The sequence below is a fragment of the Oryzias melastigma genome, linkage group LG11, assembly GCF_002922805.2.
Source record: "Oryzias melastigma strain HK-1 linkage group LG11, ASM292280v2, whole genome shotgun sequence".
NCBI lineage: Eukaryota > Metazoa > Chordata > Actinopteri > Beloniformes > Adrianichthyidae > Oryzias > Oryzias melastigma.
In genome coordinates, this window is record NC_050522.1 from 9753864 (window position 1) to 9773939 (window position 20076).

The window sequence follows — 20076 nt, forward strand, 5'->3', positions numbered from 1 at the left end:
AAAAAAAAAAAAAGCCATTTGAAAGAGCCTCTAACAGGAACCAAAATTTTCTGAGGACCAGAGTCAAAATTTGTTAACCACAATTTATAGAGCTTTCCATTCTGAACACCAAATTAAATAACCAAGTTATAAATATTAATTATCAGTATTCGCCTTTGTTTTTTGGATAGAACAATGGGACATATTGGTAATCAGGTACAAATATCAATGTTTTTTTGTTATTTAGATACTGCATCTTCCAGGTTTGTGTTCCAAACATCATCCGATTATCACAGGACATTATTCAGGAGCTTTAGGAAAATGTAATTGTTTTTTTAAATAATAAATTAGTTTATGTAATTAGAGATTTAATTTCTGGCAGGTGTAGTTTATTATTTTGTACTAAAGGCCTTTGCTTGTGGGCCCTCCTCATCGCGCTCATGAACATAATTCTTCACAATGTGGCGTATGTATGGGACTCTGGTTCGCAGCAACAAATACAGAGCATCTCAGCGTTACTTTAATGTCTAGAGGGTGGTTGTGGAGACTTCTCTTTCCTTATACTTTTCATGAAGCTGTGAAATCAACACAAAGTTGCTATTAGTCTCATAAATGTCCGGTAAATCCACTGTACTTTGTTCTGATCAAAATCAAAGTATAAACCATCCCAGAATGCACCGCGATGTATATATTAACACTAAGTTTTTCAATGCGGAAACCAAGTTCTTCAATAGCGAATTACAAATGTGCAGTGACACCCTTTGTGGTACCTAGAAGTAGTTGCTACAATCGGCAAGCCACTAGCTGCTCTGCTCCATTCTAATGCATCCATTTGTAGACGATTAGAATTTGTTTTTTCTCCTCTGAGCTGGAATCTGGCTCAAAACTGCACAGCTGGATTGCTCCAATAATGCTTGCCATTTTCATTGCACTGGTAACATTAGCTTGGGGATGTGAGGGGCTGTAAGCTAGTGGGAGAAAGTGTAAACAAAGGAAGGATGGGAAGTGGGGGTGTGGTTGCTCCATGCCAACAGTCCCCACAACTTAGAGGTCAATTTCTTATGAATTACTGCCGCTCTGCTTAAAGTTTATCCTAAAAAACACACAGGTTTGCTTTTGGCTAAATACATCATACTTAAGTGTGACTTTAATGAAAGTTTGTTTGACTTCTTTTTACTTCAACAGGCACATTGTTTCATGGACTTGCGACCAGGTGGTGGACTTAGTCACATCCTTGGCACTGCTTACAAGTTCAAAGTTGAACAGGGCTGGTGGGTTGCACAATTTTTGCGCTTTTGCATCTTCAGAGTGTTTTTATTCCTTACAAATGTTTTCCGCCTTTGTTTGATTAAAAGTCTCTTTACTGTGTTTTAGGCGAAGGTTTGACCTGCAGAATGTATCAAGAACAGAGAGAAATGTAGAGATGTTTGCTGTGATTGAAAAGACTCTTCTGCAGGTAAGAAAGAACTTAAAAAAATATAAGTACCATGTTTTTTGGAGTATAAGTCGGGTTTTTTTTTCGTTTGGACACAGGAGCAACTTATATATGATGTTTTTTTATCGGAATAGACTCATGTATTTATTACTTTCTCACTAACGTCCACTAGAGGGCACTGTAGGTGTTTATCAGTATTTACCACTGACAGCAACGCATAGGAAGAAGAAGAAGAAACGCCGTCCAAAACAACCATGGAGAATCTGATTGTTTTTCTACTGAACTTAATATTTTTCTCACATGAATTTAGACAATAATTAAAAAATGCCCTAATTTTATTATATTTATTTTTTACTCCTCGGACTAATGTGGGACAGCAAGTAGTGAAATTGAGTCACTGAGAGTCGGAATAAACAAACCTGATCTCTCAATATCATCCTTGTCTTATTGACAATACATATATACATATATATATATATACATGAGATACACAGTCGGTACTTTCATGTAGCGATGAGGCTAAAAACATTTAAGGGTAGCTCCTCCCACATACATTTGGAGCATCACGTTTATGAACACACTTTTAGTCTCCAGCGAATTTGAAGGAGAGATTGGTGGACATGAATTTGACGCATCCAGTGTGAATGCAGCAGGTTTGACAGAGTTGTTCAGTAGTATCACTTTTTTTTTGCAGTTTTTGCCCAAAACTGTAACATATATGCTTTTTTATCTTCTTTATTATGGATTTTTGGTTGTTGTAACTTATGCTCCGTAGTGACTGAAAATATGGTACAGCCCTGTTTGTCCAAATGATTTTGTTTAAGGTTGATCGTTTGTGATTGCAGAACAACTGCATGTCTCTGCCGGTGGTGTGTCTGGACTCTTCTCTGGACCATGACCTGGCTAGCAGACTAACTGGGATTGTCATCAGGCATCAGGTAAAGGACACACGTCAAAAATAAGTGGAAATGTGTGTTTAGTTACCAATATAAGATGTGTGTTGCTCTGATAGCGTTTACCTATTAAAGTTTCCTGGACTCGACACCTCTCTCATAAGAACCAAGAAAGTAGACCACATCAGTCCAGTTCTGAGGTCTTTACACTGGTTACCTGTCTGCCAGAGGAGAGACGTTAAAGTTCTGTTACTGGTTTAGCACCAAAATGCACGACTGACCTCTTGGATCAAGATAATCTGGATCCAGACTTTTATCAGTTCCTAGAGTCAAAGCTAAACATAAATAAGCTGCATTCAGCTTCTATGCTCTACAGATCTGGATCAGACTTCCAGAAAGTCTCAGATCAGCTGAAACACATTTAAATCCAGGTTAAAGACCCACCTGTTCTCACCGGATTAGTTTTTATTCAAAAGTTTACTTTAAGTTTACTTTAAATTCAGTTATTTTTAACTTAAAAAAATATTTTAATGATCACTCTTGTGATATTTCTATTAACTGTTGTATTTAATGTTTCATTTAAAGCAGTTTACTTGGCTTCCCTTAGGGTTCAATCACAGAGGACAGAACGATGGCCAGTCACCATGTCTGTGCATCAGCTGGTCCAATAGAAGAAGGTCAGATCATTTCTCTTCATATTTGTTCTAACTGTATTTTAAAAGATACTTATATATATTTTTTTTTTTTTTTTACTTGTACTTTTTCAGACGAATGGATGCGTCCTGTTACGCAAAGAGACAATCACGTCCAAGTTCACTGGGGCATGCATCCTGACAGGTAAAACTCGAGAAGAATACGGATTCCCTCCAATCTATAAACATTTACACTTCTGATATTGTAAACAAACTTAAATTATAACTGTAAAATGTAATATATCTCTTTAGAATGTACCAAACCTGTAAATAAAAAACCTGAATAGAGTGTTAAAATGTTGCTGCAGTTGCAGAATCTGAGCATCTGTGGTCAGCTCAGTTTTTTCTGTGCGTCCATGTTACTGATTCAAAAATGTAAAGAAAAAAAAAAAAAAAGCAGGAGTTTATCTATTTGACCACAAGCTCTCATATCTTTACAGCTATGACAGCTGGCTGTCCTCAAGTGACATTGAAGGAGACGTTGAGGAGCTGCCTCACATCCAAAGGCCTTGGAGGGTTAGTATGGAAACACATAGGCTCCAAAATAGAAAAAAACAGCATCACTCACCTCATTACATTAGTGACTGAAGTATCTGTAAATATGGACTTTTTATTAAACAGACTGAGGAGACTCTCGTATGGTAACTTCTATCAAAATGAAATATTAGTTTACAGCTCAAATGTTGTGATCCATGCAGGTTCACCCTGGTTGGGTTCTGGATACAGACGTCTTCAATGAGTGGATGAATGAGGAAGACTATTGTGTAAATGAAAAGAACATACCTGTCAGTCTGCGCCGGAGGATTCATCTTCAAGGAGAACCGGTGGGTGATGATCTTTGTTTTTTTTTAACTAACAAACATCTAATTTTGGCATTTATGAAATGCATGTATGTAAAAAAAAGTATTTAGGATCTTTTCCTTTATTTTAATGTGTTTTTCCTCTAGATGCAGGACATATAGGAAGAAAATTAAGCTTAAAATTGCATTTCCGAGTGTTTCTTTATTCAAATCCTTGTGAATCAGGAGCAAACGAAAAATGTTGTTTAAAAAAAACCTCGTATTTGTGATGTAGAAAAAGCGCTGGGCGGGCTACAAGCTTCCTGCACCCTTCTGATGCTTAATAAATAAATCTTTGTTTTTGGGTTGGGGTGGTGAACGCCTCTAAGCTTAGAGAGAGTGTGACAGTGTAAACAGATGGGTAATGGGAAGTGGGGGTGGGGTTGCACAACTCGGAGATGAATTTCTAATGATCTTCTGCCACTCTGCAGAAACTATGTCTTAGAAAATGACAGGTTTTTGACTTTGGCTTAAAACAACATTATTATAATTAAAAGAACACTTTGAAAATAGATCAAAAAATGATCAGTGCGTGACTTTAAAAATGTATACATTTTTTTCTTTCTTTGTAAATATTCTATCCTTTTTTTTCTTCCTGTTAAATCCTAAAATGATACTCAAGTCGATTTTATTTCTACTGTTTTCTATCTCAGGATCCAAAGTCTGCTCATTCCAAGAAGAGAAGACGCTCCCCATCGCCTTTTTCTGAAGGCAAGAAGAAAGGAAAGAAGGGGTGAGGTTATGTTTTTCTCTCTCCTCTGCACCACTTCTATAAATGTGTTTTACTGTTAATAATTGTACGTTCTCAGGAAAAGACGTGGACAACAGGAAGAAGAGCCGGAGGAGGATCTGACCAAAGATATGGAGGACCCGACCCCAGTGCCTAACATGGAGGAGGTTGTATTACCAAAAAATGGTAAAGAAACTTCAATAGAACGTATGATGCTGAGGGTGGTGTGAACGTAGGGTTTGATCACACGTCTTATATTTGTCTTTAGTGAACTTAAAGAAAGACAGTGAGAATACTCCAGTGAAAGGAGGGATCATGGCCGACCTTGGTAAGCATTTAAATATATTATTCAGAACCGTAATAAACTTAGATTTTCGGTGAACATGCACTTTTGGTTTCAGATGATCAAGAAGATGACTTTCCTGGAAGGGTAAGCTGTTTTGTTCTGAGATTATTGATGACATTTGTTCATATTAAAGTAAGATTTTCAATCTGTGTTTTTTGTTTTAGGACGATGACGACGGAAGAGGCGAGATCTCACGTTTGTCAGAGGGAGAGGAAAACATTGTGGAACAAACGCATCATATTATAATACCTAGTTATACGTCATGGTTCAACAACAACAGGTAAACACTTTTTATTCCTGTTTCTCATCAGCTGAGAAACATTGTCTTCATTTAATCAAATATTTTTGTATTTTATTTAGCATCCACTCAATAGAGAAACGAGCTTTGCCTGAATTCTTCAATGGGAAAAACAAATCCAAAACTCCTGAAATGTAAGTACTTTTGAATAGGGCTGGGTATCGATAATAATTTCCAGAATCTAATTGATTCAATTTAACAGAGCCTGGATCCATTTGATTCTGATTTTTTTTTTATTTTTTTTATTCTTTCGATCCTCTCGGTTCAATTCAATTTTGAGTTTACACATTTAGACACGTTTGTTTAGAAATACAATTATAATCTATATTAATGTTTTTAATATATTAATCTGATACAGTTCTCATACTGTAAAATATATCAGTGAAATAATGAGATTGTTAATATCAAACAGTGTTACATGGTTTCTCTAAAGTAGAAGTTCTAACAAAAATGTTCAGATCATTAACATTTTAAACATTGTTCTGCTTCTCCTGGAGGGCGTCTCAGTTTGGCCACTAGGTGGAGCTCGTGCTATAGCATTGCACCTTATTTCAGTAGAAGAAGAAGTATGAGCAAAAATAGACTTTTGACCACATGTAGTTACTTAAAAAAAAGTTTCCTTAAAAGAGTTTGGATAATTCCTGCCTCTGAGTTTATAAAGATGTTCATTTAGGCAGAAATGTATGTTTACATCAACCGAGCGTTAGCATTAGCCGTCCTATGGGAAATCCCTTTAAACATTAGCTTTAAGCTAACGGACTTTAGCTCCATGTGTTGGATCGATCTCAACTGTCATGGATCGATTATTGATCTATTAAGCTTCAAATGGATTAATCGATTTTAATAACCCAGCCCTACTTTTGAAGTTTATGGTGACTTCTCTTTGACTGGTATTTTGTCTTCCAGCTACCTGGCGTATCGGAACTTCATGATCGACACGTACCGCCTAAACCCTCAGGAGTACCTCAGCTCGACGACCTGCAGACGTAACCTGACAGGAGATGTCTGCTCGCTCATCAGGTATTTAGTGGCGCTGTGACTTCAGAGCGACTCCTCACTGCACGTCTGAGAACTAAATGTGTTGTTTTCAAGGGTTCATGCCTTTTTGGAGCAGTGGGGTTTAATCAACTACCAAGTGGATGCAGAAAGTCGGCCCCTTCCAATGGGACCTCCTCCCACTCCTCATTTCAACGTGTTAGCCGACACGCCGTCTGGGCTTGCTCCTCTTCAACACAAACCCTTACAGGTGTGTTGCTACACAAACCGCACAGTGAATAATCTTAAAACAAATCTTATATCGTCCGTCTCTTTGTTTTGTAGGTGTCTGCTTCACAGCACATGCTGTATTTTCCAGAGAGGGGCAGAGAGAAATCTTCAGACTGTCAGAACTTTGGGTTACGCACTGATGTCTACGCCAGAAAACATCCAAAGGTGCCTGAACAACATCTGTCCAAAACGTCTTGAAGTTGAGTCATGATGACTGAACTGACAATCGTTTGCCAGTGACTCAACTTCAAGATGTCTCCTGGATAAAGGAGAATCTTCACCACAAATTCCAACAAATTTTAATCTATTTTTCAAAGCATTCCCAGTGGTCTTTTAATTAGGAATATGCTGGTTTTTGGGCAAATAAAAAAAAACATGTTATTTTCTAGGACATAGTTTCTGCAGAGCGGCAGTAGTTCATTAAGAATTCACCTCTGATTTGTGGGCGGGACAAGCCTCCAGCAGCGAATTTGATAGAGACACCCTTACTTTTGTGGAGCAGAGCAGGGAGCTTGTGGCCTAACCTGTGAATTTCTACAACACTAATACACTCTTTTTTTAAATAACATTTTATTATCTGCTAATGATTTTTAATGATTTGAAAAATGAAATACTCAGAAATGCAATTTTAAGCTTAATTTTCTTTTTAAATATCCACCTTCATCAGAAAAATACCACAAGAACATGTTAAAAACAGAATTTTCAAACTATTTACTACACACTTTTTATCAGCCATGAACTGTTTTTTCCTTTTTTTTTTGTAACTCTCAAAGTTTAACCTTTTATTTAAAAAAAAAAATAAGTCAGTATTATAGAATGAAAGCAAAGATCTGATTGTGATTAGTGAAAATTTAGTAAACTGAACACATTCTGTACAGGAGCCACAGACAAAGGACATTAATTGACAAGTTCAACAGCCAATCAGGAAACAGAACACTATTGGGTAAATAAATAAAAAAAATGAAAAATTACACTAAAAAGTCAGCAAGATTGTGAAAAAGGAACCCCAAAATTGTGAGAGAACACTGTAATGTTATGGGTTTTTTTTATATGCTCAGAAATTACATTAAAAAAAATAAATAATGATGTGAAGCTTTTTATCTATTTAAAAAAATCCAGCTGGCATCTCTCCAGTTATTCATTTTTAATTTCAGAATTTATGGAACTTCGCCAAAATGACGATTTGTAATGTTATTACCACCACATCGATTCTTATTTTGTGTTTTTGTGTATCAATAATATGACGACATATTCTAGGTTCGTAACTTTTAAATGTGACGGATAAAAGTGAAAGCATTTCTATTGTCATAACAACATGAAAGAATTTATAATTTAACGTATAATTGCATGAAAATCTCATTTTAAAAGAAACATTTCACTCTTAAAAGAGTAATTATAGCTTCTGTTAAGAATAGCTACTTGAATGACAGCATTAAGGAAACTTTTGTTGTCATGTTTGTATGCTTTTATTTTTTGTTCAGACTAAAGGAGCAAACGCAGGAAGAGAATGGACAGAGCAAGAAACACTTCTGCTATTGGAGGTAAAATAAAAATAATTCAACTCAAAACAGACTATCCCATCACCCTTTCAGTTTGTTTTCATCCATTCTTGTCTCTTTTCTGTCTCTTTTCTCTGTCAGGCTCTAGAGGTTTACAGGGACGACTGGAACAAAGTATCGGAGCACGTTGGTTCCAGAACTCAGGATGAATGTATCCTTCACTTCCTCCGCCTGCCGATAGAAGACCCTTACCTGGAGGACTCCTCGGCCTCGCTGGGCCCGCTGGCGTTTCAGCCGGTGCCTTTCAGCCAATCGGAAAACCCTGTGATGAGCACAGTGGCCTTTCTGGCATCTGTGGTAGATCCACGAGTGGCATCTGCTGCAGCCAAAGCTGCACTTGGTGAGTGTTTGATGAAGGAGGGAGACGTTCTGAGAGATGCCTTTAAGGTGACTGAATGTCTGTTTTTTCAGAGGAGTTTTCCAAAGTGCAGGATGAGTTTGTGGATAAAGGTTCTGACCCGTCCCACCAGTCTGAGAAAACAGGTAAACTATAAATAATATCTTTTGTTTTCCCTGTTGGATCTTGTTTTCATTTATTTCCCTGTTTCTTTTAGATGTGATGGACCCTGAAAATCTGGACTCCAACCCCCATCAGGTAATGCAGCAATAATTGTACCTGAGTAGTCCAGGGCCTTTTGGTACATTTGTTTTACTCTTTTTTATTTAAAAATAAAATTTAAATATTTACCATTAAAATCCCACTCAAACCATATTTTTTCTATTGTAAAAGGGTTCCCTGTGTCGTTTTTTAAGACATAGTTTCTGCAGGGCAGCAGGAGCTCATTAGAAATTCTACTAATTTCCCATCATGCCTTTGTTTACACTCTCTCCTGCTAACTTATATCAGCTCGAGGGCCATATATAGCCTGTTAAACTGTAATCTGGCCTTCCAAACTGGAATCACTTATATTGATGGTCCTTATTAATGCTTTATTCTTTATGTCATTTTAGTAGATGGTGCACTACAAAATTGTCTAGGTGCAAAAAGTTGTTTTGCATTTATGTGGTGTTGCAATATTTGTTGTTTTTTCTAATGTTTGTGTGTTTTCTAAGTCAGACAGTCATTTTTCCCATCATTCCAACACCACATGAACGCAGCGTTTCTCAAAGATTTACCCTCATGTCAACCTATTGGTGCAATCAGTACTAAAATTATTATTTTAAAATATAAATCATGATTTTCAAGCAAAATTAAAGCATCTTTTTGTCCAGGTCCACATAATTTTTTTCTGTAATGACATAGATTACTATACTACTCCATGCCTCTGCTCCTAATCTGATCCTTTTGCCAAAATTTAGAACCCTTTGTGACCCACGAGTCAGAAAGTTTGCACACTCCTGTTAGAAAAAAACTCAAGCAGACATCGTAGAAAAAAAACATTCAGCAATATTAATGCCATACAGTTTTGATCCAGATGGCAGTTCAGACGAGGAAAACAAAGACATACCTGGAACTATTTGTCTGCAAGTGGATGATTCAGAATCGTGGCAGAGCAGGGAGACTCTGAGTGTAGGGTTGGTGACACAAACCTGAGCTTTTTTAAACTGTGGGTTGTCATCTGCTCCTGATCAAACATGATTTGAATAAGGAAATTTTAATTTTTTAATGTCCACCATCATGATAAAAATGTAACAAGAGCATGTTTAAAAAAACATGATTTTCATTGGAATGTGTTTTTGTGGTGAAGTATAACCTCTCCATCTTTTTTTAAAGATATTTTTTCATATTATTAGATAATAATTTCACAATAAACCTGAAACAATACAAAAATCCAAACTTTTTTTACTGCAAATATTAAAAAAAACGTTTTTATTACATATTTTGTAACAAAGATAAAAAATATATAGATTAAATGAACATTCAAAAATCTCATAAAGATTCAAAAACAAGGTTGAAATCATGTATTTTAAGATAAACCTAGTCTTGGGTGTGTTGTGCTGTCGCCTTTCTCTTCACCACAGGAGCACCTTAAGCACCTACACTGACAGATATGCAAAAAAAGTCGTGAACCTGCCATGGTGACGCGTGAATGCGAGAGGTTTTGATGTGAAAGCCCAAAACGCTTATTTACATCTGTCAATCCATTTATTATTTTTGTGTGTGTGAGTCTGCATAGACTTCATCGCCTGAACATGCGTTAACGATGGCGGTGTGAACAAGCTTAAGGCTTAAGCAAGATTTTCAAGTAAAATTTAAGAAAAGTAAAGTATGCGTGCTCATGTATGCATCTTCTCCAGGCACTCGTGATGGTTGATGGGGTCAAGATGGAACCTGGCGTTTCTAAACTGGAGGACGACCAGGTCAAAAGTGAAAATGCACACTCTGAAGAGAGAGAAGGTATGTGTCTCAAAGCACTTCATGAACACACTTCTGGTGTGTCGACTAATGCACAGCTGGATGTAAGGATTTTATTTTCCAGAAGGGGTTTGTGACGACGCCATAAGACACGGCGAGGGAGATGACGGGGGGAGAGTAATGGAAGTGGAGTTGGTGGAAGGCAGCGTTTCCACGGCAGCGGCAGCAGCACTGTCTTCAGCTGCAACGAAAGCAAAGGTAAAGGCCACGCACTTGTGTCGCATCAACTTAGTGTGTTAGACATCGAGAGGGGTTTTAGGAGGTCGAATTGTATTCCTACTGAAAAAGGCAGAATTTTTTGATATTTCAATGATTTTCTAGACCATTTCTTCACTAGAGTTTGCACCTAAATAAGGTTTGAACAAATCAACTGTTTTTTCCTTCTTGTAGCACTTAGCAGCTGTAGAAGAACGTAAGATCAAGTCCCTTGTGGCTCTGCTGGTGGAGACACAGATGAAGAAGCTGGAGATCAAGTTGAGACATTTTGAAGAACTGGAGACTATTATGGACAGAGAGAAAGAGGCAGTGAGTGATCACTGTAGTACAGCAATCTGTTTTTATCTGCTTTAAGTTAATGTCATGTGTTTTTTCTGGTCTTGAACAGCTAGAACAGCAGCGACAGCAGCTTCTGACAGAAAGACAGACTTTCCACACTGAGCAGCTAAAGCAGGCAGAGCTGAAAGTTCGCCAGCAGAGGGAGCAGCAGCAGGGACAGCCTGGATACTCTGCGCAGAACACTGGTATGAAAAGATGACCAACATAGCTTATCCATTTGAACTATTTCACTTTTTTAGTGTTCTGTGGATCTGCAGTTAGACTCTAATTTTTTTTTTTTTTTTAGGTCAGTCTGTACCCAACCGCGTGATGCCAGGGGGAGGAAACCCCCCTCAGACAATGGCTCCCCGACATCCAGGAGCTCCCAACGGCATGTGTGGGTGTTGTTTATAGTTCGCTTCCCTTTGTTTAAAATGAATTATCTTTTAACACCAGTTTTTATGTTCTTTGATTTATTGTATTTTTTTATTGGGAACGTGATTCCAGTAGATTTTGAAGGAGAAAAGCGGCTCGTCGAGCCGCTTTTCTCCTTCAAAATCTACTGGAATGACGTTGATCGACTTAACGGTTGAAAAGTTACAGTATGTTAAAGATTTTTGCCTCAGGTGTTAAAGCGTCAAAGAAGCTTGTATTAATAATTTATTAATCTTTTGTCAATAAAGTTGCTAATATTGACTCAAAAATAATGCACTACCGCCACCTACAGGTGGAAAAGGCTCGGTGCAAGAAGGTTTAAATGGTGCAAATCTCGCTCTTCCCATTCCATTATATGAAAGATTTCATTCAATTCTGCTATCATTCATGATTAATTTTCAAACAGTTAGTATTCGTGACTTCAAAGGGACACAATCCATACATCACTACCAAATCAGAATCCTCCAATTTTTTACGTAAGGCCTGAAAACAGTCATAGAAACTTGCTTAGTTTTGAGCACAGAAGCTCAGAACGCATATTTATGCGCATTTACATAGACGTTTCATTAGAAGTAGTCACTTGAACGCACTTGAACTTAATTTAAGTTGTGGGTTGAGCCGTTGGCGCAAGAGCTTTCTGTCTACACGCTCTTCCATTAGCTTACAACCCCTCAAACTTCATTGTTTCATCTGCTCCTGAGTCATAATGGTTTAAATCAGGGGTCTCATATGACCCGCTAGATGGTTTAATCCAGCCCAATTATGAAGAAAAAAAAATACGAATTTTCAAAAAAGAAAGCAAGTTTCTAGCCCATTTCTGTGGCGAGTTATGCTTCTTTAAAGAAATGACAGCAATGCACCATTCCACCACTAGGGGGAGCAAAGGAAACTCAAGAGATCAAGTAATAATAATGATAATAATGCATTTTATTTGAAGTGCCTTTCATGACACTCAAGGACACTGTATATAATAAAACAGAATAAATAGACATAAAAGCAGAGCACAATAAAATTAAATAAAAATAAAAAATAAACAAGAATTGAAAGAAAATCAAAGTGAGAAAGCAGATTTAAACACGATGATGGCCAAACCATGTCGAGTTTTGGGAGAGAAAGGGAGGTTTTCACCAAGTTTAACCCTCTGGAATCTAGGGCCTAAAACTGTTTGTTTGTTTTTGTTTACTTTTGAGTTCCTGTGTTTTCAATTTAACATGCTTATTTGGTATCATTTTAATCAGCGCAACTTCACATATGTGTCACTTCCTTTATTTATTTAGTCATTTTTCCATGTTCTAGTCACACATCAGACTTAAAATCCTGCAAAAACAGAAAATTACGTCTGAAAATTTTGAATTATTTTTGCTGGGGAAACCCCAAAAATGTTCAACAAACTGTTTTTAACAACATATAATGACAGTTTGAGGTATAATTACGATCTATGGTTTAAATAAAGAAATACTCAGAAATGTAATTTTGAACTTAATTTTCTTTATACACGTCCTCCATCATCACAAAAATGCAACGAGAACATGTTAAAAACAGCATTTTCAACGTCCGGTTCTTAAAATAAATGGTGTTGTGACGTGAACTCATTTCTGTTGCCACAGATCCGTCCTCACAGCCTGATGGAATAGCGTCGACTCAGTCTGCTCTTCCACCGAGTCACAGCTAAACGGACCAGAGAATGGGACTCGCTCTGAAAAACGTCTGCTTCTACCAACCGACCAGACCAATGCCTTTCACAGCTGTTAAAACAGCCACTCAGACTCAAGTCTGTAACTCATCCTTAATTCTGTGTTTGAGACTGAAAGCTTCACAAACGTGTCAAGTTGAAATGTATCTGGTCTAAAGCCTGGTTTGTCTCTGTGAACTGTTTGTGTTCATGTCATGAGTTGAGAAGTGTGTACTTAACTCATTAAAGTTGTTTTTATATTGAACTGTTGTTTGGAGGTATGTCTGTGTTACACTATCTAATCTGTTTTCAATTATTATTGAGAAAATGATCTTAATGGATGAGGTATATGTGAAAAAACAGGACTGTCCCATATCACTAGAGACACATTTCTTCACTTTGATTACATTTTCAATGAAATTACAAATATAAAAAAGAAAATATACGATTAGAATGACTACATTTGTGAAGCAACACCTACAAATGAAGCCCTCAACATTCTGCTGTAAGCTGCATAATATGGAGCCCATCATTATCTGACTATAGCAGGGAGTTTATGTAATTGCACAGTGTTTTACAGCTCCATGCATGCAGCTTTATCCCCTAATGGGACCACAGCTTTTATTTACTCTCACTTTACATTTACTGAGAATTCCTGGTTAATTAAATACTCTTTTGGTTTAAACTCCTCTCTACTTAAAAGGATGGACTTCAAAAATGAAAAAAAAAGCAAAATTTGCTTTATGGGGGTAAAACAAAATCACATTTTATAAATGAAATTAGACTAGAATCCTACTGTATGTTCAGTGTTTAGATGCACATGAACAGAACTTCTTTTCTTTTAGCGGCTCTGGTTGGACTCACAGGTGTCTGGATCTCGTCTATTGTCGCTTCCTTTGAGTCACAGAGCTTAGCATCTGCTTGGAAGAGATAAGTCCCCGCTGATCTATTAAAACCCTGCAGGTCTTGTGGCAGCCGACCGATGCTTTGAGGACATTTGCTGAATTTCAGTTTCAGTTCGCAACAACATCAGAAGCGATTTCAAAAATCGGATTTATTGAAATCAAATGTAAAAAGTGTCAATTTCAGATGTTGTGAGTGCATCAGGTTTCAAGATTTTAAAAATGTCACATTTTCTTTCAAAAATCATCATTAATATAAAAAGAAAAAAAATAGTACTAAAAAATTGGGGAGAAAAAAAATACTTGTTTGGATGAAATACAAAGATTCCAGCTCACATAAACTGAAAAATAAGTTCCTGCAGCATCAGAATTGCACATTAAACTTCTCGCCTTTTGGGATTTATGGTGAAAACTAAACTTTTTTTTTTCTGTACAGATGCACTGAATCTATATATACACACTATATTGCCAAAAGTATTGGCTCGCTCATCCAAAAGATCAAAATGAGAGTCCTGATCTGAACCCCGTAGATCAACTTCAGGATGAGTGGAGACAGAGCCAGGCCTTCTCCACCAACATCAGTGTGACCTGACCAATGCACTTGAAGAAGAATGATCCAAAACTCCAAGAAACTCACTCCTCAACCTTGTGGACAGCCTTCCCAGAAGAGTTGAAGCTGGAATAGCTTCAAAAGGTTGAACTCCATGGGTCAGGAATGAGATGGCACTTCAGATATGTGAGTCCAGGCAGGTGAACCAATGTTTCTGATGATATAGTTTATATAGACAAAAATGAAAAGAGAGACATATGTAAAATAAAAAAATAAAAACTGTATTAAGATGCAGCCTCAACAGGGCACAAGCCAATGTCTTGTTTGTACCTGACCCAAGCTCAGGTAAATACAGAGGGTCGTGTTATAAATTATAAAATTATAAGAAGGATCAATGGATCAAATGTAAATAGATATATTGATAGATGAACTGTTATAATAGGTTATGGTTTCTATGCGTTAAACTAAACTACCCAAACTAACCTAAGAGTTTGGGGGTCAAATCCCCTGAAATACATAGAAAACCATATCAGTTCATCTATCCATATCTTCTCCTTTGATCTATTTTGTCTTATAAGATTTTGGTTGATTGCTCTTCCTGATACTACCGGATTTGGGACAGACACGCAGATAACTGGTTTGTTCCCTGTTGAGGATTTTTTTTTTTTTTTTTTGTTCTGTCAATCCATTCATTTTTACTTTTGTATTTTAATTTACTTCTATTCATTTTGTTTGATTTAAGGTGTTTTTTGGGGGGTACATTTTATTTTTTTAGTCAATTAATTTGCTTAATTTATTCAAGCTCAGTGGCTTTTTTAAAGCAGGAATGTCAAACTCAATCGCACAGGGGGCTAAATTCCAAAACACACCTTAGGTCGTGGGCCGAACAAAATACGCATTTAGTAAACACTCCAAAACTAAATTTTAAAAACTTTAAAACTGTAACTTCTTAACATAATTATGAACTAGATATATGGCATCACCTGCGATAATGCTAGTGTGAATGCTGTAAGGTGAATTTGGCCACTGAAGATGCTAGTGCTGATAGCTGAAATTGATAGCTAAAAACTCTGAGGCTGATAGCTATAGCCAGCTAAAATATTGGCTAAATGCTGAATTAGCCTAAAAAACTAAATAAAATTAAAAAAAAACAGCTAGCATGTAGCTGAAATAATAGCTAAACTTCAAAATAGCCCAAAAAGCTAGCAGAATGCCAATTTTTTAAACTTTAAAAACGTAACTTTTTAACATAATTATGAATAATAAAAAGGCAGGAATATTATTCCACAATATCCATCTATCCATCTTCTTCCGCTTCATCCGGGTCGCGGGGGCAGCAGTCTAAGCAAAGTTGCCCAGACTTCCCTCTCCCCGGCCACTTCCTCCAGCTCTTCCACAATAAATTAATTATAAAAAAAATAATATCTTTCAATATTTTACACTCCATAAAAATATATTTTGTCAAAATATTCTGCTTGCACCCTATAGCGGGGGCAGGCTAGATCCAGGCCTGTAGCACTTTTAAGTAGCAGCTCATTGTGAGCTGGTGAGGTCTTGGACATCCTGTCCACCCCTCACTGTTCAACATAAGAACAGGATGGAAAAACCAGAGGACAGAGCACAGACTCACACTGAGCTTGGCCTCAAATAAAGTGTGTTCTTTCTTGCAGTTTTTCCCAGTGAGATCCATCTGTTCCTGCGGCACAGGACAGAGCCGATTCTAACTCTTCAATCAACAAACATAATCATTTATTCAGAATAAATTGAATAAAAACACGAGGAGGTGATGTGTTCATGTGCATCTGGCATGGTTGATGTGTGCGGGGATGGATGCAGGTTTGTTCCGCTCTGTTTGGCAGCGTTTCAGTGAACATTTTGCTGTTTCTTAATTTGGAGCGCTCCAGCTCTCCCACCCAAATCCACTCACCTTCTTTGTCTTCCACAGCAGTCCCTTCCCTCCCTCACCCACTCCCCCGAAGAAAACCTGCTGCAGGAGCAGAAATCTGACAGACTTCAAGCTGTTCGGGGGGAATATTTAATACAGTTGTAAAAAATAATTTTAACAATTCATTTCATATTGTAGTTTCTGATATGATTCACTGAACTAAAGTTGATCTTTAGTAAAACATTCCACCAGTGTGACTCAGATATATACCTTCCAGATTCATTGCATTTCTTGCAAGAAAGTGTAATTTTAATATGTGTACAAACAAGTAAATAAGAATTTATGTCAAATCCATTCACACTTTAATTTAATAAAATTCAGCCCAATGTTGTTTTTCCACATCAAAATAATACAAACAGCACATTATGTTTGTCCACACGTTGGAGTGCAGTGATAGGTTAATCCTTGCTGATATCACGTTATCTGCTGTGATGGTCGTTTTTACGTTATTCTAAAATAAATCTATCATACCTCAATCTAAATAAAACACATTTTTAAGTATGTCAGCAGTGTTGGAAATAATGAATTACAAAGTAACAAATTACTGTAGTTTAATTAATTTTGTCACCAACGGTTCAAATTTCGTTCATGAAATTCCATTTACTAGCTACAGAAACCCTCATTACTAACTTTTTGATGCAGTGAAACTAATAAAACAAATTAACTTGCGTAAACAGTTGGCTGTGACATTGTCTCTCGGTTAAATGAAACAAAATTAGTAAAGCTAAAACAGTTATTGACGCGTGCACACGGATGCAGAGTTTGAGATTAGTCAAAGTTAAATGAAGAAACAGAAATACTGTATGGATGAATTCATCGAGGCATTCGGTAACTAGAGATATTTGTTGAAAACAAAGGTGAAAACACTCCAGTTGAGAGTAAGTGATGTCCTGGAGACGAGCTGCAAATAAAATTAACAGATGACGTAATATAAATTCTATATAAGATTTAGGGGATGTCAGAATTCCTTCATTATGGACTGAATACTGTGTTTGCCATTTTGTAGTGATGTCTGAATCTACAATTCCAAAATCAAGTGCACTAGACATTTCCCAGAAGTCTTTGCAAAATACTAGCGTGCAACAATGCTCACTAAATTAGCGAATATAGACCACAATGCATTGCGGTTGAACAATTTTTACGAAAATACGTGTTTAAATGTAATTTTTTTTAACAAACCATCAACATTTTCCTCATCAGAACATAGTAGAGTCATAAATGCAAAATGTTTGTGTTGTTTCAATATTCATTTCGTGAAATTGATGATGTCATATTTGATATTTAGAAAAGTAGTGAGCATCATGTCTGAATAGCTTTAAAAATCCAGGGCACTAGATAGTCCTGCAGTTTTTTAGTTTCTAGGGATTTGGGTGGGGATTTGGACATAGTTTTAGATCAAATTTATATTAAAACCAAAATACATGTTGTACACAGACATTGAATAAAATACAAGGTGTTTTTGTCAACATGTAAACAAGTAATGGAACAATTTAGATCAGAGGTCTGCAACCTGAGCCTGCTCCAGACCCACAATGCAGCTCTTCTATTGTGGCTCTTTGGCTTTAAGAAAACTTCAGATTTTATTTAACTTGTGTTCAGATTTTTTACATGTCAGATTATTATTGTCAGATACATTATCTTATTGCATTTACTTGTATAGATTAAAAAAAAAAAATTGGATTTTACACTTAAAAACAAAAGTTAAGTATGTAACTACTATGAGCGTTCCCGGTTCCTCGTGTTTCTTTGTATTTTTCGCTAGAAGTGTTGGCTCCTGGTGATTTGTACCCTCACGTGGGTCACCAGGAGGTCACAGGGGAGTTTTTTTTTAAATGAACACTTGCAGAATACAGTGCAAAAAACCCCATCTGTACACAGGTGACTTTATTGTCAAGTTATTCTTAAACTACGCAAGCGCAAGATGTATCTTTCAGTGCTTGAAGCTCCGCCTCTGGCTGTCAGGAGGAAATAGAACACTTGTGTTTATTCACCAGTAAAAGAAGAAAAGGAACACTAAAGTTATAATAATGGAAAATCTCATGTTTCTTGCATTTTAATTAAAGTAAATCTGCTGCAGCTGGAGAATCTGATTAAACACAGGATGTTTTATTTTGAAAGGAACTTGAATGTGCTATTGTCAAAAGTGAAAGAAGTTAAATAATTGTTGTATATAGAAAAACTAAACGAGAACATTTCAAAGCTATATTTCAGAAATGAATGGCCTAATGACCTCAAAAACAAAGTGTATTTTTCTAACTTTAAGGGTGAGACTTTACAGCTCAGCGCTCAGTTAAAGGTTGCAGATCCCTGATCTAGATATACAGGTAGAGATCTATAAGTAGTCCAAGTATTTGAACAGATTAATGATGCAATATTGTGCATTCTATTTGAATGTTATTGTCCTCCAAACCATAGAAATGTAAAAGAGGTGCAAAAAAAAAAAAAAAAAAAATGTTTTCTTCCTGCAACGCCCATCAACTGTATCAGTTGCATCTATTGTTTATGCCAGGGGTGTCTAACTCAATCGCACAAGGAGCCAAAATCCAAAATAGAATGAATGCTGTAAGCTAAATTTGGCTGCTGAAATAGATAGCTAAAAATGCTGAAGCTAATAGCTGAAAACGCTGAAGTTGATAGCCAGCTAAAATGTTAGCTAAATGCCAAATTAGCCCAAAAACTTAAAATAAATAAATAAATAAAAACTTAGGTTAGCCAAAACAGCTAACTTGTAGCTCAAATAAACTGGCCAAACTTCAAAATAGCCTTAAAAAAAACAGAAAAAAAGCCTAAATTAGCCAAAACAGCTAGCATGTAGCTGAAATATTAGCTAAACTTCTAAACAGTCTAAAAAAAAAAATCATAGTAAATGCCAAAACAAGATAACATCGGGCCATTAATAACAATAAAATAAAATGATCTGGAGAGCCAGATATAATTACCCGGAGGGCCGCATCCGGCCCCCGGGCCCTGACTTTGACTTTTATCCATCTCTGTAAAACAATTGCACACAATTAGAATAAATTACACACATCAAAATGTGTCTTTTCCAGCCTATGCATTTGATTTTGTTTTTCTAATGTTGAATCGATTAGCAAATTTGCTCAGACAGATTAGGAAAAAAAAAAAAAATCGATTCATTGATTTATCGTTAATATTTTGACCTCTGCTGGCAGTTTTGGGGCTGATCGGAGTTCAGACTGAAATAAAAGATGGAGCTGGTGTCTCTGTAGGTCCAGCTAGTGTGAAGAAGCAGCAGATGCTTTTGTCTCGAATCTTCATAAAGAGGATTATCCTCTCGCACGCACATCAACACCTTCATAAACCTTTCTCTGCCGGCCGGAGGCGACACGCACCCAATAACCCACTGACACATAAACACCCCCACGGAGAGACACGCTGCGCTGTGAAATGGAGCATATTGACATCTACTGACAACAGACGTCCAGCAGATCTACAAGTTATTCGCGGGGCGCGTGTTCGGTGCCAGAGTGTTGGCACTTGAGTGTGCGCGCACGCCGCGGATGTAGCCGCTTGCGCAAATCGCGTGCAGGCGTTGAAGGCGAGCGGCGTCGATCCTGCGTGGTTTCTGCAGACCCACCGCTGGTCGCGCGCTTTACTACTACAACTCCTCCAGGAATCACCACT

General features: G+C 37.0%; 1 protein-coding gene across 2 annotated transcripts in view; it reads left to right on the top strand.

The window, feature by feature from the left end:
* smarcc1b (SWI/SNF related, matrix associated, actin dependent regulator of chromatin, subfamily c, member 1b) overlaps positions 1 to 13299 on the top strand; it is a 14920-nt gene extending 1621 nt beyond the window's left edge. Inside the window, exons 3-28 of one of the 2 annotated variants that reach the window (XM_024296637.2) lie at positions 1165 to 1250; positions 1354 to 1435; positions 2260 to 2352; positions 2915 to 2984; positions 3075 to 3144; positions 3440 to 3515; positions 3698 to 3823; positions 4492 to 4571; positions 4648 to 4754; positions 4837 to 4896; positions 4970 to 4998; positions 5079 to 5194; positions 5275 to 5346; positions 6119 to 6232; positions 6305 to 6458; positions 6533 to 6643; positions 7960 to 8019; positions 8119 to 8377; positions 8449 to 8520; positions 8592 to 8632; positions 10276 to 10375; positions 10443 to 10591; positions 10784 to 10918; positions 10998 to 11133; positions 11235 to 11324; positions 12970 to 13299. In XM_024296637.2, coding sequence (XP_024152405.1) covers positions 1165 to 1250; positions 1354 to 1435; positions 2260 to 2352; positions 2915 to 2984; positions 3075 to 3144; positions 3440 to 3515; positions 3698 to 3823; positions 4492 to 4571; positions 4648 to 4754; positions 4837 to 4896; positions 4970 to 4998; positions 5079 to 5194; positions 5275 to 5346; positions 6119 to 6232; positions 6305 to 6458; positions 6533 to 6643; positions 7960 to 8019; positions 8119 to 8377; positions 8449 to 8520; positions 8592 to 8632; positions 10276 to 10375; positions 10443 to 10591; positions 10784 to 10918; positions 10998 to 11133; positions 11235 to 11324; positions 12970 to 13034 — 2553 coding nt within the window. In that variant the 3' untranslated portion in view covers positions 13035 to 13299. The remainder of the gene's footprint in view (positions 1 to 1164; positions 1251 to 1353; positions 1436 to 2259; positions 2353 to 2914; positions 2985 to 3074; positions 3145 to 3439; positions 3516 to 3697; positions 3824 to 4491; positions 4572 to 4647; positions 4755 to 4836; positions 4897 to 4969; positions 4999 to 5078; positions 5195 to 5274; positions 5347 to 6118; positions 6233 to 6304; positions 6459 to 6532; positions 6644 to 7959; positions 8020 to 8118; positions 8378 to 8448; positions 8521 to 8591; positions 8633 to 10275; positions 10376 to 10442; positions 10592 to 10783; positions 10919 to 10997; positions 11134 to 11234; positions 11325 to 12969) is intronic. The other variant, XM_024296644.2, reaches the window with a different exon arrangement.
* Positions 13300 to 20076: the final 6777 nt, after the last annotated feature.